Below are 18529 nucleotides of genomic sequence, written 5' to 3' on the forward strand. Positions count from 1 at the left end.
GCATGTGAAGGCAGACCTCAGAGATACTTATCACCAGTTCCCACGGCATAATTTCCCCAAAACTAATGTTACTGGAGTCGTTGATTTTCTCTTGAGAAAGCTAATGGATATGCTGAAGTATAATCCGATATCAATTGCACCTGTGAAGCATCAGATTCAAACAATCATTGGGGATCTAAAGTTCTTTAGGTCTTTCCTAAGGGACGTTGTTGAGCAGGACATTGAGAATCAACAAGTCCAAGATCTCGGTGCACGTGTTATCAATATGGTTTATGAGATTGAATATGTAATTGACTTGAATGTGGTTGGGGGTATGTGGTATCATTTCTCATATCTCGACTAGCTCTTAGAAGATACTGGACTTCTTAAGATTCAGAGTAGAGAAATTTATGAGAGGAAGGCCGCTGATATCATAGTCCCTCACCCAGGCCTCTCAACGTGAGATATCCCAATCTAGTGTCCCACAAATTGATGAAATTGTGGTAGAACTCCATGATCAAGAACAAGCAATATTTGATAGACTCACATGGGGATCCTTGCAGAGAGATTTGGTAGCTATTGTTGGCATGCCAGGAATAGGCAAGACAACTATGGCAAAGGAAGTGTTCAACGATCCTAAGATTTCGTATAACTTTCATGTTTGTGCCTGGTGTCATGTATCACAAGTGTACAACAAACGAGATCTATTGCTTGACACTTTAAGCAGCATCTCTAAGCCTACTGCCGATACTCTTCAAATGGGTAATGCAGATTTGGAGTTAATGTTGTATCAAAAGCTGAAGCAGAAAAGGAATCTTATAGTTGTGGATGATATGTGGATATGTGGAACACTGGGACTTGGCATGACTTGGAAAAATCCTTACCTAGTGACAGAAATGGGAGTAGGATTTTAATAACTAGTCGTCTTCACGATGTAGGTCTAAAAGCTAAACCAGATAGCAAGCCTCATTCTCTTCGTCTACTCTCCGATAGTGAAAGTTGGGATCTGCTACAGAGCAAGATATTTCATGATCAAGACTGTCCAGCGGCACTGTCAGAAATTGGAATGCAAATTTCTAGAAGTTGTGGAGGACTACCCCTGGCAATTGTTGCAATAGCTGGTGTCCTCGAAAGATCTGATAGAACACGAGATTGGTGGCATCGAATTGCGGAAAGTATGAGCTCGCATATTTTTGATAATCCAGAAATGCAGTGCAAGGTTATTGTGGAACTAAGCTACAAGCACTTGCCAGATCATTTAAGACCATGCTTTTTGTATTTTGGAATTTTCTGGGAACAAAAAGATATTCTCGTTTGAAAGCTAATATGGTTATGGATTAGTGAAGGGTTTGTACAGAAAAGTGAGCAAAAAAGCTTAGAAGATCCTGCAGAGGAATACCTAATGGATCTGGTTGGTCGAAACCTAGTAATGGTTGCAAAGAGAAGATCAAGTGGCGGGGTGAAAGCATGTCATGTCCACGATATACTACGTGACTTGTGCAAATCCAAATTGAAAGAGGAAAACTTTTCCCGGATAATTATGAAGTATTGAGAAACCTCATGCTTCATTTGATGATTTAGATTATGGTGTTGATTTTGGTTATTTTGATCATTTAGATTCCATTAGGTATGATGATTATCGATTGTGCGCTTTCACAAAGCGGAACCATTTTGTCATGTCAAGGCCTTCTGGTGCTCACGTCCGTTCTTTGCTTTTCTTTGCCACTAATGATATATATCCCAGATGTCCTTGTGACGTTTCATTTATTTCTAACAACTTTAAACTTCTTCGAGTGCTGGACTTGGAATGCATCAATATGGGCACATCATTTTTCTCCGGAGTAGACACTTGAGGTTTTTAGCTGTCAGTGGAGATATAGATTCTGTTCCATCATCAATGTCGAACCTCTGGAACTTGGAAACGATCATTGTGAAGGGATTAAAGGGAAAAGTTATACTACCTGATAGTATTTGGTACATGGCACGGTTGCGACATGTTCATGTCAATAATCATGCTACATTTATTTTGGAAGGTATCAAGCCTGTGGAACTTTCTCAGTTGTATGACTTGGTGACACTTTCATCGCCATGTTTCTCTGATGTGGAAGAAACAGAAATAGTATTGAGGAGGTTCCCTAATCTCCGAAAACTTGGATGCATGTTTGTGAAACCAAATAGTTGTTTGGGAAACAATGATCATTTTCCGGCTATGGATGTTTTGACTAAGCTGGAGTCGCCGAAGATCTCTTACTATGGCCCTCCACCTAATGTGAGTCCATTTATCTTGCCCTCTAGTCTGAAAAAGTTCACCTTGTCAAGCTTTCGGTTGCCATGGCATCACATTTCAGCAATTGCAAGATTCCCAAATCTTGAGGTTCTCAATCTACTCTGTAGAGCCTTCGAAGGGGAAGTATGGGAAATGGAAGAAGATGAGTACCGTGAGCTCAAGTACCTGAAATTAGATACTCTAAACATTGTCCAGTGGGATGCCTACAGTGATCACCTTCCCAATCTGCAGCACCTAGCATTGCGGAACTGTAAACAGCTAAAGGAGGTGCCTTCTGCTTTTCTAGACATTCCCACCTTGCAAGTGATTGAAGTGGATGGATGCGGACAATCTACTGATGAGCTGGTGACGAGAATTGAGGAGGAAGGAATTGAAGGGCTTAAGGTTCTCATCAATGGTTCAGTTCCATATTCTTGATGATCGTCTTACTTGGGGATCCCTTTTGTTGTATTCTTCTAATAACTGGTAAGCAAGATTCAAAAATCTTTGAGATTATTTGTTTTTATTTTCTTTTAAGAAATCTCTAATATTTGGAACTGTTTTATTTCCAAAATTTATCTGATGACTTTTTATCATATTGGTTTTTAACACTTTCTTTGACTAGGTTAACAAATACACAGTATCTTGTTTTTATAGGTTCTATTGAATCTCGTGATTCTATATCATATTGATTTCTTACATGTACTTTCAATGTACTACTTGTAACAAAATAAGTGTCTATTTATATGAGTTTTGGGGAGTCCAGTTTGTCACTTCATTGGCTAAATATTGTTGAATCAAAACCAAAAATTGGCTTGTTTAAGTCTCATCATGTTTGGATCTATAATAGTTTGGATTTCCTGAAATTATACACATTTATGTTAGGTCATATTCTAGAGTTACCTTTCTCACTATCTTTGGGAAAAATTAGTTTCTCATACCTCATTCTTTGTGATTAACCAAAAAATTTATCATCACCATCGAATTGTAGCCATCTGATGTGTGTCAGAGTTTTTTGCTTAAAGGTTTTACAAAATGAAATTGAATCAGAACCTGAAGGGATCATACTGATTAAGCATCCAGCTTTGTTCTTTCTGAAATAACCATAGTTGATAGAGGTAATTGCAATATAACATTGAAATCGAATATTCCTTAACAGCCTTTCTTAAATTTCTTGTTCGGATAATATACGGCATATGTCAAATCCTTAACGAATTGTTAACAATGATTGAAAACTGAGTGATTTTCCATCATTCAGGTTTACGAGGGCCGCATTGTTCCACTCTTTCTATAACAACATCTGCTATTATTATTATTATTATTATTATTATTTTTAAATGAGACCCTTCCAGTATCCGTTTTTCTTGGCAAGACAATTTTACTTTTCATAATGAGAAACTTCTTGTTATTTATGCTTGTTCTTTGTGCTGCTGCTTCAAGACTATGGTTTTTCAGCTCTTGCAGCATTACAAAACAATGTGGTATATTTCATAGTTATTACACGTTATCTAGATAAGGAATCAACAGGATATCTTTGCATGTGAGGACTCTTCTATTTGTTTCTTTGGTCTTGATTTTTATTCTTGCTGCAATTAATTTAGTGTTCACATCTCGAACCTATTATTATCATGAAATTTGCTGCCTGCATTTCTATAGGATCCGAGAATGTAACAGATATAAGCACGAATAATACATCCCTTAAGTACAGAGTTATATACAAGCTCAAAGCTTCAAATTCTGCAGGCCTTAAATCTGGAAACAGAGCCAACAATGAATATAAGATAGCCACTAATATCAATCTGTACATTTTTGTTTTGAGTTTCATATCAATCATTTGCTCAAGGTGGCTTATTTACACTGGAGTTGAAAGAGAAAGAGAGAAAGATAGTGGCGGATTATGATTGACCTGAATCTTCGAGCTTAGATGTGAAGTGAATAAACATAGATATATGAAGAATACCATGGAAAGCAACTTGAAGAACTAAGAGTAAAGACGATAAGTATGTAAGATCAGTTGCATTTGAACTCATCTTCAGTTGAATTCTGTCAAAAAAAAAAAAAAAAGTGAACCATTTTTATTCTGCAATTTTTATACTTCATCCTTCAAGTGATGGGGATTCATTACCTGAAATGACCTGTATTTTCCTCAGAAGACATCTAGTACTGAAAACAGTTCTTGTAGTTTTGCAGATGCTGTCTGACCAACAATTGCCCAAGCAGGAACTGCAGCAGCTCTTGAAAGAGAGGGATTTCAGCAGGGATTTTTGTGAAGCCTTGATCAGATGATCATTGTGCAGGATCCTTAAATCATCATATGCATCTTTGTCTGAATCTCTTGCACACGGATTATCCGTCCTTTGCTTGTTTCCTTTAATGCTAAAGGCCTTTCCAAAAATTAAGAATTGAAAGATTGAATTTTCAGTTCTACTATGTACTTGCCTAAGCAAGAAATAATTCAACTGATCACTTGCAATACTGCAATTGTGACAGTTGAGTAGACTTCATGACCATTCTTCTGACTAGTATTTGTTTCCTTAGAGCAGCTAGTTTGCTTGTGCTCATCAATCATTGTATGAGCAAGGATTGCAGCAACTCTATTGTTTATGATCAGTTGTTGACACTCGTTAAGCACAAACTGCAAATTGGTAGAATTCTTTTCTTTCCATAGGTGTGTATCATTTCTAATTTCATTAATTAGGCTGGTTATTGCTGCCATCAAGTTCATAGCGAAACTCCATTGCTTTTTGCTTAAAAGAGCAGGAGGATCATTTTCAATGAGCTTTAGAGCACAATTGTGGATTTTGTTTAACTAAAATTAACTAAGATGATTATCAGTTTAAAGTTAAAAGGTCATCATTTGCAAACAATGTGGGTGAGAAACTGAATGCAGCTTATCCTTTGCGTTCCTTCTGAAACCAGTACGAACTGATCTAGTTAACTAATCTCTGCAGAACAAAGGAATACAGGAAAAGTATCAGAAGTGAAGAAGTGTCTCAAAACTCAAAACAGATAAAATTACTGTCATTAGCATTTACATTCTTTTGTATAAAGAAAAATCCCCTAGCGGATTAGAAAACCAAACCACTGCCTACACTTCTAAGTTCTAACACAAGCAACATACTGGTCCTATAGAGAATTCTCAAGGAATTATAGGTTCATATATCTCCTGTTACATTTTCTCTCCAGCCTTGAGGTTGGGAGCATTAGCCTCAGCAGTAGCTTTCACAAGAGTAGAAGGTTTTATTACACTCTTGGGGTTGAAAGCCTTCCTAATCCTGAACACAGCCCAGGCAGTCCCAATAGCATGCCCTGCAGCACCAAGTCCTTCATGTGTCACCCCTGCTGCTTGTTCCCCATACTTCTGAGAAACAAGGTCTGTTGTTACAACTGCGCTGGTTGACATCACATTTTTCCCGGCAACCTCAACAGCATCACACACCTTGTTAAATCCATCCAAGGACGCCAGAACAATCTCCCCAGGAAGAAGGCTGAAAAACTTTTGCCCTGCCTTTGAGTTTGCTATTGAACTCGTGAAGAATCCAGACACTTTCACAACCCCGGAAAGTATTCCTGTAGCCAATTCCTCGGACATTTCTGTCATCTTGTTGACCCTTTTCATCCTACTAAGAGCTTCAGAACTGATCTCAGACTCTGTTCCCGCGCCCATCCTCATCTTCACGAACTCATTTCCCCACTTCAACCTGTCCACTGTAACATCTCCACACCACAATATCCCCTTCACCAGGTGCCCTGATCCTGCCGCTATCATCCTCGCAACACCTCCACTGTAATCCTCCACGTTAGGAGCCAGCGCAGTCCAATACGCAGCAGAGCTCTTCTCCACAAACTGACCCTTCTTCTCATCTCTCTCCATCTCCTCCGGCGAGACATCCTTAGCCAGCGCCCACCAGCCTTCAGCCGCCCCTTTCTCTGCCATCTTCTCCACTCTAAATGCACTGTACTTCTCCAACACACCATCCAACTCCCTCAACAATCCTTCCTGCCCTTTTGCAGCGATCGTCAGCCCATAATTCAAAACATTCTCTTCGCTCCCGACACCGTCAGTACTTTCGGGCGGGACTCGTAAAGTGAAAAAATAATGGGACTCGTCAAGCTTAACTGCAGCTTCATCTTTAGCCAAGGGCCACTGAATTTCATCTTCGATCCTAGCAAACATAGCCACGACGTTATCACCTTGCCGGAGCATAATAATTGAGAGTTCTCCATTTGCGAGCTCGACACTCTGCTCTTTATCAATCAAATGCACTATAGCACCTGGGATTTTGATAATTACTTCCTCAGATGACTCCAAAACATTCCTCTGACTGTCTGGATCCTCCTGAATCTCCACTTGAACGTCGTGGTCGTCTTCGCCGTCCGGAAAGAGCTTTCGCGCCACATCATTCAAATCGACAGAAGGGTGCAAAGAGGATGAGGAGGAAGGCGAAGTGGGTCTTTTCTTATCTGCACAAGCAAAGAGTTGTGATTCTATAGATTCTGGGTTTGATTCATTCACTTCTGGGTAGAGAGAGCTTGATTTGGGCATGGTTGATTTCTTGATTTTGCGAAGGAATATTTTGGTCCGAACTCAATCCGGTATGTACGTATGTATAAGCTAATAGGTGGAATTTGATTGCTGGGATTGTAACTGTATTTATACGGGAACAATTAATGGGTAAAGGCTAAAAGAGCTTAGGTGTTAAGAAATGAAAAAGACGTAGAAGAGCTTGGGACTTGGGTGTTAAGAAATGGAAAAGGAGTAGAAACGGCGTGGCCGCGGGATGAGTTGACAATGACATGCCAGTTCCTCAACTGGGGGGCTTCGAATAGTCTTTCCCCCAAATAATCTCTGTTACCTCTGTCTCTTATTTGTATCATTATCACGTGTCTCTATCCTTTTATAAATCTAAACTCAAATAAAATTACAAGTTTACTCAAAATCAATTAAGTATTTGTTAGGGTATAAAAAAAAGATGATTTGGGATAAAAAATAAAGAAGAGTTTTAGTTGATTTCTATGTTTATGATCAACAAGTGTGAGGACCCGAAAAATTTTCTTATTTTTATCGAATATTATTGGTTTATTTAAATATTTATTCACCCGTTTTCTCCGAATAATTTATTCCAATCATTTTAAATCCATTCGTATGGAACAATGTCTCTCTTATATTTTTAAAACGTCCCGTTAGCAAATTTAATTTTTCGAAAGTTCGTTTAAGTGAGGAATAACGAGTATACGTGTTTCGAGGTGATATTTTAGTCGAGAGTACAATTACCATGGAAAATTAAGAATGATCAATAGTAGATTGATAAAAATTAATTGAGTAAGTAGAGGTGAATGAGTTCTAATTAAGTTACCCCGTGTTCGCGTCGAAAGTTTGTGAAAATCACACAGCGCGGCAAATTGGAGATTTGAGAAATCAATGTGTGAATACTCATGGTTTATTTCTAAGATAACTATTTTTATGATTAATTACCCTAATATTAGTTACTTCTATTATCGTTATAAGAATTTCTTTTAAATTTCACTTTATCGCGCGCGAATCGGAAATTCGTGTAAATCGAATCGAAGCGGCTAAGTGGAGATTTAAGAAACTTAATCTAGACTACTAAGAATGAATAATTATAATGTTTAAGGGAGTGCATTAGAGGTTTAGTGCACAAGTGAAACAAACTCGAAAGGAAACGGGTACGAAACGCGCGCGTACACGCACTATTGGAGAGTTGACTTTTGTGTAGAAAAGCCACCAACCACCAAGCTTCCATGAGAAGCTTCATTATCAGATTTTCAGTCCCTCTCACTCTCTCAAAGCAGCCGGCCACCCCAAGGAGAAAGAAGACCAAAACCTTTCACTATATCACTTCATTTCTTCCATCAAATTCACTCCAAATTCATACCACAACTTGTAAATAACTTGGAGAATATCTTGGACTAGGAAGAGGGCTTCATTCTCACGGTTTTCTTGGAGCTTCAAGGTGACCAAAATTTCTGAGTTTCAACACCCAAGAGGTAGTGAATGATCCAACCTTTGAAACTTGATTTTTGTGAGTTAGATTGGACTTAGAAGCTTGTAGCTTCATATGGGTAACTTTGGTTGGTTGAAAATCATGTGATTTGGCTCTATAAAATCCCACAATGAATATATTGGACTGATATGATGATTTTGGATGTTATTTATGTTGATTAAGTGTTAAACTAGTGGATATAAGTTGAAAAAGTAGAAGGAAAACAAAAGGAAACCAAAGGGAGGAAAGAGCCGATTCTGCCCTGTTGTTGCAGAGGTCTTGGTTTGATTTTTTTTGTGGTTAAATGACCTTGATTTTGATTTAAATATGTTGTATAGGTTGTTTGACAAGCTTCCACCAAAAATCACTTGATTTGGTTGGGTAAAAGTTGCATTTTCGAAAATCCTTCAAACCTGGAAAACGTGTACAGAGGTACTCTGGCAACGAATTTTGAACACACATAAGTCTTTGCTCCGATGGTAAAATCAAGTGCCGTTTGCAGCATTTGAAACTAGACATTTTCAGTTTTCTAACAATAAAAAATGTACCCCCTGATTCAACTTGAGTGAACCGTAATAGCTTTTCAAATTTACCTGTCCTGTTTCACTCCCGTGTTAGAGAGTTAATGAGGTGTTGGGACTTGTTGCTTAAATTTGAGCTAGCTATGGACAGAATTTTGGAATAATTTCTTCTGATGAATTCTAGCCCTATAAATTTAGTTTCCAACGCCACCAACTATACCCAATTCAAAGTTGAATTGACTGAGTTATGGACAAATTACAGACCTGCACCAGAGATAGAAAACCCTAATTTTGGGCTAGCCGATGGCTTAGCTCGAATTGGGACTTGTTATTTTGAAAATTTTGGTGTTAATCACCTACCAAATGTATCTTGGATGTTTCTTAGACCTTTTCTTCATAAATGAACCATGTTTGAGATGATTTCATTGGCCAAATGTTTGAAAACGGAAAACGGAAGCTCAAGACAGATTTGTCTTCGGATTCCCTTGAACTTTGGTAGTTTAGTTAACTACCTTCCCTTGTGAATTTTCAAGTGAAATTTGACAGAGGAGTAACCCTTATATGGTGGTGTAATCATACCAAATTTGGTGCCATTCCAAGTCTATTTTGATGCCCAACTGAAGTCCCAAAGTTCATGTTTCAAATCTGGAAAATTGCCCAATAGTCTTCATTTTGAATCAACTTTGAACTGCTATATCTTGGCGCACAAAACTCCGATTTGTGTTCCGTTTGTTGTGTTTTAAACGTTGATTGTAACTCTAATTGAGTTTCAAATTTGAGAGGCTAGTTCACATTCTATGACTTTTTCCAAATTTCCAAAAATTTGCCAAAAACCAACCCCGAATCTGTCTTGGGAGTACAAGTCAGCAACTTAAAGCCAAACTTTAAGTGTCTTCCACTTAGAATCATGGAAAAGTGTCTTCTAGGAACTTTTAGTACTTCAGAACTAGTTTCCAAGGGTAACAAGTTTTCGATTTTGGACCTACGAGGAGTGAGATATGATTTTTCAAAAAATGCACCTCAAATCTGAAATTTTCAAACTTGACGGGAATTGAGTTTTGGAGACTCTTCCCTATCCTCCAATACTAATTGACGATTTTGGACTTGTCTTCATGAAGGAAACCGGTTTTTCCTTGTGTTATTAAACACTACTTTTGAACCTTGAATTTTGAGCAATTAAGGCTCATTTTCATGATATTCTCTAAGATTGTAGAAGCGTGCAATCTTCTTTGATAATTGGGGGTTCTAAGTGTGTAATAGATAACTATTGTTTGCTCAGGCATTCAAGAGAACCTCACAACAGACGCTTAAGTACTTGAATTGTGCCACACACTCTCCTTTTGACTAGGTGAGTGTCAAGTGTATGTGAACTTGTTACGTGCTTAATTGTTATTAGTAATTGGAGATTTAGAAAATGTTGAGTCGAGTGTGTACTTTACCGCACTCGTTCTCATTTGAATGAATAATGATTGAATTGATTGAAATAAAATGAATGGATTGAAATGTATTGAATGGATTGAATGAAATGAAATGGTATGCTATGGCTGCATACGTCGTTGGAGTGAATCTTCTCGACTCATAAATGCTTAATGGGGGACGCCCAAATTCATAGGCCGACCTTGGACTCTAACCAGCATGGGATTGGTCAAGAACCTTGGTGAGCCGTGGGAATGAAATGATAAGTTTGATCTATTGGAGAGATCTTGCTTGGCCTACTCGTGCAGTAGCGCCTTTAACGCAGTTCGGGCCCGGTGGGGGGTTGTAAGGTGGAAGGACCTGTGAACTAAAGTGGAGTTCTACGGACTAAAAAAAATACCGACCCGAGTGACGGAGTGTCATCGTGGAAAGGTATTCAATTGAGGTTGGCAAAGCAAGTGGAAATTAGCTCTTAAGAGCTACCGTATCCTTGAATTGTTTCTGTTTAAATTTCACTTGAATTGTTAATTACTCGAATATTATTATTTTACCTGTTGGATGGGATTGCTACTTGGACAACGTGCTTGCATGTGTGTTCTTAGCCTCACGAGCAATCGCTCACCCCATAGATTTGTTTTTCTTAACAAGAACGTACTTGGAGTGAAACTCGAAGAAACCATTGGGATGTACTTTTGTGTTAGGGTTTCAAATGTAATCGAGTAGACATCTTCTGGCAGTGGTATATTTTGGGAAATTAATGTATTTTGAAGTTGTGATGTAAGATTGAATATTTATATATGGAAGCATCTGCATTTTCTTACTTTGTCTTGTCGTTTTGGTTATCATTGTATTAAGCTTGAACGAGAATTGTACCGAGTCCTGGCGAGAGTTGGGCAGGCATCCCGTCGATACCCTTTGTTTCGTCTTAGGGAGAAGTGGGGGCGTCACAGTTGGTATCAGGGTTTAGGCTTCAGATGTCTGTAGTGTATCCTAGGCTTGAAGTTTAGGATGCCGGACTATGGGACTGGTTGGGAAGTTAAGTGACCGCTTGTGGGGATGAAAATTAGAACCTATGTTTGAATTAATGGACAATTGGGAGTCTCGATCTTGTAAGAGAGATATGTGGGATAGTACGAGATGATCAAATCCAGTTTATTTAGAATACTTGGACTCATTTAAGCTTTTAATTTTAATTGTAAGTTACGGAAGGTAACGGTGGTATCGAACCGTCTCGAGGACGCATTCCGGTGGCCATTGTCAGGAAGGGCCTAGGGGAGCTCGTTGGAGGTATAACTCAACACGTCGAACTAGGACTCCATGGGATTGCCAGAGGACTTACTCATACTCAAATAATGTGATATTAGCGATAATCGAAAATTGGAGGAGATTATTCGAGGAAACTAGAGTAGTTCGAGAAGATAATCGAGAACTGAGGGCAATTCTGGATGCCAGACTACTAGAATTTCTGAAGTGGAGATGGAAGTACTTGAGGAGCGAGGAAAAGACAAAGGCTCCTAGTGAGCAGCTTCAAAAAGTTAAGAATCGACATGCTAGGATAGTACACGAAATTAGAGATCGGACAGATAAGTCGATGGTTGGGTGTGTTACCTTGGTTGAACAAGTGGAGAATGACAAGATACTCGATAAGGGACGTGAGATTAAAGCTTCTAGTGCTGGAAATAAAAATGATCTTACTGAAGTAGCAGAGACTTCTGGCTCCACCAATCACTAAGCTAGTGACTTAATCTACTTTAATGGTTTTGTCAAAGTTAGCTGGGGTGATGCTAGTGGCAAGGCCATTGTATTTTTGTATGACTGTGTGGCTTACTTTTGAGGCACTTAACTTTACTTTAGTCGTATGTGACTAAAAGTATTTTTGTGGCACTTGTGTGCTATATTTTTGTACTCCCCCATGACTTGCTAATTGTATGGATCTTGAAGTGTTAATGAATGTGAATTGTTGTTATTTCTAATGTTTCTTGATTGGCTCTTGTTTTGGGTATTTCCTCGCGTGATCACTTTTATTTCTTGCACTAGGCACCATTAGAATTATGGACGGACGAAGGAGTGGTCGGGGTCGTGGGCAAGGGTCTAGACAAGCCCAACCTCAAGGGGATGACCAAGGATCGGCAACTGGACCGACCAAGGGCAAGAGAATGTAGAGGGTAACCAAGTGGCTACTGCCATCAATAGGATGATTGATATCCTTGAACACTTAACTGAGAGATAGGGTCCAGGACCACTTAACCAACCTGGGGGACAGGATAGAGGGGAAGATAGAGCCTTGGAGAGGTTTCTGAAATTTAACCCGTCTAAGTTTACTGGTGAACCTGATCTGAGGTAGCGGAGAATTGGTTGGAGAGGATGACTAATGTATTCGCCGCCTTAGACTATACCGAGGATAGGTGAGTGAATTGTGCTACTTTCCAATTTGAGGGAGTGGCACGTGCTTGGTGGGACATGATAAGGGGAAAGTGGGAGAGAGCCCAAACCCCTTGGACTTGGGAGAACTTCACAAGGGAATTTAATGAGAAATTTCTTCCGCCTCTGATTCAAGAGAAACGAGAGGATGAGTTTATAAAATTGAGGCAAGGAACTCTTAGTCGTCGCGGAGCATGAGGGGAAGTTTACTAACCTTACTAAGTACGCTCCCGAATTGGTGATTAACGAGCGAAAAAGGATAGGACGTTTTATACAAGGGCTTAATATAGAAATCCAGGAGGGCTTGGTTACAGCCCAAATCTTTACATTTTCTGAAGCACTAGAGAAAGCGCAGAGAGTTATGGGGGACAGGATAGAGGGGAAGATAGAGCCTTGGAGAGGTTTCTGAAATTTAACCCGTCTAAGTTTACTGGTGAACCTGATCTGAGGTAGCGGAGAATTGGTTGGAGAGGATGACTAATGTATTCGCCGCCTTAGACTATACCGAGGATAGGTGAGTGAATTGTGCTACTTTCCAATTTGAGGGAGTGGCACGTGCTTGGTGGGACATGATAAGGGGAAAGTGGGAGAGAGCCCAAACCCCTTGGACTTGGGAGAACTTCACAAGGGAATTTAATGAGAAATTTCTTCCGCCTCTGATTCAAGAGAAACGAGAGGATGAGTTTATAAAATTGAGGCAAGGAACTCTTAGTCGTCGCGGAGCATGAGGGGAAGTTTACTAACCTTACTAAGTACGCTCCCGAATTGGTGATTAACGAGCGAAAAAGGATAGGACGTTTTATACAAGGGCTTAATATAGAAATCCAGGAGGGCTTGGTTACAGCCCAAATCTCTACATTTTCTGAAGCACTAGAGAAAGCGCAGAGAGTTATGAGTGCAAGAATGCAAGTTAAGGACTTTCACAATAAGAAAAGAAACTTTTCTAGTCCTACTTCTGGACAGGCTAGTAAGAGTACCCCATCTTCTAAAAGAGAAAAAGGAATGGGAGGAGTGGAGATACCTAGTACAAAAAGGGGGACTCAAAATAGAGAAGGTCACAATGGACGAGGTCAACTGAGAGGAACACCTTCTAGTGGTTCGGCAGTGACACCTCAAGTTAATTGTGGTTACTGTGGTAAATCAAATCACTCGGAGAATGTCTGTTGGAGAAAGTCTGGGAAGTGTTTGTTCTGTGGTAGTACCGAGCACCAGCTCGCGACTTGTCCAAATAAGCTGAAGGTAGGAGGTAGCACCCAAAGGCCAGAAAAGTCAACCTCTAAGCAGACCAATGCTGGGGGAAGTCAACATAAGGTACCTGCTAGGGTTTACGCACTGGACCATCAACAGATACCCGATACGACTGAGGTTGTTGAAGGTACGATCCCTATTTTCTACCATTTAGCTAAGGTCTTAATTGATTAGGGTGCAATACATTCTTTTGTAAACTCTAATTTCATGGGTGGAATAGACTTGAAACCAATTAAGTTACCATATGATTTGGAGGTTAGGACACCTACTGGGGAATCAAAGTTCGATTGCTAATTGGATAAATAGAAATTGTGAAATATGGATCGGAGAGTGTAAGTTAGTGATTGATTTGAAGAGCATAACTATTAAGGGAATGATATTATCCTAGATGTGAATTTCGAAAACGAAATTCTTTTAAGGAGGGAAGGATGTGAGGACCCGAAAAATTTTCTTATTTTTACCGAATATCATTGGTTTATTTAAATATTTATTCACCCGTTTTCTCCGAATAATTTATTCCAACCATTTTAAATCCATTCGTATGGAACAATGTCTATCTTATATTTTTAAAACATCCCGTTAGCAAATTTAATTTTTCGAAAGTTCGTTTAAGTGAGGAATAACGAGTATACGTGTTTCGAGGTGATATTTTAGCCGAAAGTACAATTACCTTGGAGAATTAAGAATGATCAATAGTAGATTGATAAAAATTAATTGAGGAAGTAGAGGTGAATGAGTTTTAATTAAGTTACTCCCTGTTTGCGTCGAAGGTTTGCGAAAATCACACTGCGCGGCAAATTGGAGACTTGAGGAATCAATGTGTGAGTACTTATGGTTTATTGCTAAGATAACTATTTTTATGATTAATTACCCTAATATTAGTTACTTCTATTATCGTTACAACAATTTCTTTTAAGTTTCATTTTATCACGCGCGAATCGGAAATTCGCGTAAATTGAACCAAAGCGGCTAAGTGGAGATTTAAGAAACTTAATCTAGACTACTAAGAGTGAATAATTATAAAGTTTAAGGGAGTGCATTAGAGGTTTAGTGCACAAGTGAAACAAACTCGAGAGGAAACAGGCACGAAACGCGCGCGTACGCGCACTATTGGAGAGTTGACTTTTGTGCAGAAAAGCCACCAACCACCAAGCTTCCATGAGAAGCTTCATTATCAGATTTTCACTCCCTCTCACTCTCTCAAAGCAGCCAGCCACCCCAAGGAGGAAGAAGACCAAAACCTTTCACTATATCACTTCATTTCTTCCATCAAATTCACTCCAAATTCATACCACAACTTGCAAACAACTTGGAGATTATCTTGGACTAGGAAGAGAGCTTCATTCTCACAGTTTTCTTGGAGCTTCAAGGTGACCAAAATTTCTGAGTTTCAACACCCAAGAGGTAGTGAATGATCCAACCTTTAAAACTTGATTTTTGTGAGTTAGATTGGACTTAGAAGCTTGTAGCTTCATATGGGTAAATTTGGTTGGTTGGAAATCATGCGAGTGGGCTCTATGAAATCCCACAATGAATATATTGGACTGATATGATGATTTTGGATGTTATTTATGTTGATTAAGTATTAAACTAGTGGATATAAGTTGAAAAAGTAGAAGGAAAACAAAAGGAAACCAAAGGGAGGAAAGAGCCGATTCTGCCCTGTTGTTGCAGAGGTCTTGGTTCAATTTTGGTTAAATGACCTTGATTTTGATGTAAATATGTTGTATAGGTTGTGTGGCAAGTTTTCACCAAAAATCACTTGATTTGGTTGGGTAAAAGTTGCATTTTCGAAAATCCTTCAAACCTGGAAAACGTGTACAGAGATACTCTGGCAACGAACTTTGAACAAACATAACTCTTTGCTCCGATGGCAAAATTGAGTGCCGTTTGCAGCATTTGAAACTAGACATTTTCAGTTTTCTAACAGTATAAAATGTACCCCCTGATTCAACTTGAGTGAACCATAATAGCTTTTCAAAGTTACTTGTCCTATTTCACTCCTGTGTTAGAGAGTTAATGAGGTGTTGGGACTTGTTGCTTAAATTTGAGCTAGCTATGGGCAGAATTTTGAAATGATTTATTCTGGTGAATTCTAGCCCTATGAATTTAGTTTCAACGCCACCAACGATACCTAATTCGAAGTTGAATTGACTGAGTTATGGCCAAATTACAGACCTGCACCAGAGATAGAAAACCCTAATTTTTCGGCTAGCCGATGGCTTAGCTCGAATTGGGACTTGTTATTTTGAAAATTTTGGTGTTAATCACCTACCAAATGTATCTTGGATGTTTCTTAGATCTTTTTTTCATAAATGAACCATGTTTGAGATGATTTCATTGGCCAAATGTTTGAAAACGGAAAACGGAAGGTCGAAGACAGATTTGTCTTCGGATTCCCTTGAACTTTGGTAGTTTAGTTAACTACCTTCCCTTGCGAATTTTCATGTGAAATTTGACAGAGGAGTATCCCTTATATGGTGGTGTAATCATACCAAATTTGGTGTCATTCCAAGTCTATTTAGATGCCCAACTGAAGTACCAAGTTCATGTTTCAAATCTGGAAAATTGCCCAATAATCTTCATTTTGAACCAACTTTGAGTTGCTATATCTTGGCGCTCAAAAACTCCGATTTGTGTTCCATTTGTTGCTTTTAAACCTTGATTGTAACTCTAATTAAGTTTCAAATTTGAGAGGCTAGTTCGTATTCTATGAATTTTTCCGAATTTCCAAAAAGTTGCCAAAAACCAACCCCGAATCTGTCTTGGGAGTACAACAAGTCAGCAATTTAAAGCCAAACTTTAAATGTCTTCCACTTAGAATCATGGAAAAATGTCTTCTAGGAACTTTTAGTACTTCAGAACTAGTTTCCAAGGGTACCAAGTTTTTCGATTTTGGACCTACGAGGAGTGAGATATGATTTTTCAAAAAATACACCTCAAATCTGAAATTTTCAAACTTGACGGGAATTGAGTTTTGGAGACTCTTTTCCTATCCTCCAATACTATTTGACCATTTTGGACTTGTCTTCATGAAGGAAATTAGTTTTTCCTTGTGTTATTAAACACACTTTCGAACCTTGAATTTTGAGCAATTAAGGCTTATTTTCATGATATTCTCTAAGATTGTACAAGCGTGCAATCTTCTTTGATAATTGGGGGTTCTAAGTGATAGTGTGTAATAGATAACTATTGTTTGCTCAGGCATTCAAGAGAACCTAACAACAGACGCTTAAGTACTTGAATTGTGCCACACACTCTCCTTTTGACTAGGTGAGTGTCAAGTGTATGTGAACTTGTTACGTGCTTAATTGTTATTAGTAATTGGAGATTTAGAAAATGTTGAGTCGAGTGTGTACTTTACCGCACTCGTTCTCATTTGAATGAATAATGATTGAATTGAATGAAATAAAATGAATGGATTGAAATGTATTGAATGGATTGAATGAAATGAAATGGTATACTATGGTTGCATACGTCGCTGGAGTGAATCTCCTTGACTCATAAATGTTAAATGGGGGACGCCCAAACTCATTGGCCGACCTTGGACTCGAGCCAGCATGGGCTTGGTCGGGAACCTTGGTGAGCCGTGGGAATGAAATGATAAGCTTGATCTATTGGAGAGATTTTACTTGGCCTACTCGTGCAGTAGCGCCTTTAACATAGTTCGGGCCTAGTGGGGGGTTGTAAGGTGGAAGGACCTGTGAACTAAAGTGGAGTTATATGGACTAAAAAAATACCGACCCGGGTGACGGAGTGTCATCGTGGGAAGGTATTCAATCGAGGTTGGCAAAGCAAGTGGAAATTAGCTCCTGAGAGCTACCGTATCCTTGAATTGTTTCTATTTAAATTTCACTTGAATTGTTAATTACTCGAATATTATTGTTTTACCTGTTGGATGGGATTGCTACTTGGACAACGTGCTTGCATGTGTGTTCTTGGCCTCACGAGCAATCGATCACCCCGTAGATTTGTTTTTCTTAACAGGAACGGACTTGGAGTGAAACTCGAAGAAACCATTGGGATGTACTTTTGTGTTAGGGTTTCAAATGTAATCGAGTAGACATCTTCTGGCAGCGGTATATTTTGGAAAATTAATGTATTTTGAAGTTGTGATGTAAGATTGAATATTTATATAGGGAAGCATCTGCATTTTCTTACTTTGTCTTGTCGTTTTGGTTATCATTGTATTAAGATTGAACGAGAATTGTATCGAGTCCTGGCAAGAGTTGGGCAGGCATCCCACCAATACCGTTTGGTTCGCCTTAGGGAGAAGTGTGGGCGTTACAACAAGACTCTTTTTTGTTAAAAAGAAAACAAAAAAAAAGTTTTGAGTTATCTGTTTTAGTACTTGTTAGGGTTTAAAAAAAAGATGATTTGGGGTAAAAAATAAAGAAGAGTTTTAGTTGATTTCTATGTTTATGATCAACAAGTCTCTTTTTTGTTAAAAAGAAAATAAAAAAAAGTTTTGAGTTATCTGTTTTAATTGATTTTGAGTAAACTTGTAATTTTATTTGAGTTTGGGTTAACAAAAGGCTAGAGACACGTGGCAGCGGTACAAATAAGGAGCCGAAACTACTTTGGGGATAGCGGATTCGACGTCCTACTGAGGTTTCCCCCCTTCAGACTTTAGCAGTAGCATAGCATTTTTACTCTGTTTTGGAGTAAAATGC

General features: G+C 38.8%; 2 protein-coding genes across 2 annotated transcripts; one reads left to right on the forward strand and one right to left on the reverse strand.

The window, feature by feature from the left end:
* Positions 1 to 1786: 1786 nt before the first annotated feature.
* On the forward strand, positions 1787 to 2683 carry LOC113719377 (putative late blight resistance protein homolog R1A-3). Its single transcript, XM_027244589.2, has one exon. The coding sequence runs from the start codon at positions 1787 to 1789 to the stop codon at positions 2681 to 2683; it is 897 nt and encodes a 298-aa protein (XP_027100390.1).
* A 2551-nt stretch (positions 2684 to 5234) lies between these two features.
* Positions 5235 to 7085, reverse strand: LOC113718026 (protein EARLY-RESPONSIVE TO DEHYDRATION 7, chloroplastic-like). The gene has a single exon (XM_027242928.2). It carries the CDS (start codon positions 6789 to 6791, stop codon positions 5415 to 5417), a length of 1377 nt encoding a protein of 458 aa, XP_027098729.1. The 5' UTR covers positions 6792 to 7085; the 3' UTR covers positions 5235 to 5414.
* Positions 7086 to 18529: the final 11444 nt, after the last annotated feature.

Source organism: Coffea arabica, chromosome 11e (assembly GCF_036785885.1).
Source record: "Coffea arabica cultivar ET-39 chromosome 11e, Coffea Arabica ET-39 HiFi, whole genome shotgun sequence".
NCBI classification, from domain to species: Eukaryota; Viridiplantae; Streptophyta; class Magnoliopsida; order Gentianales; family Rubiaceae; genus Coffea; species Coffea arabica.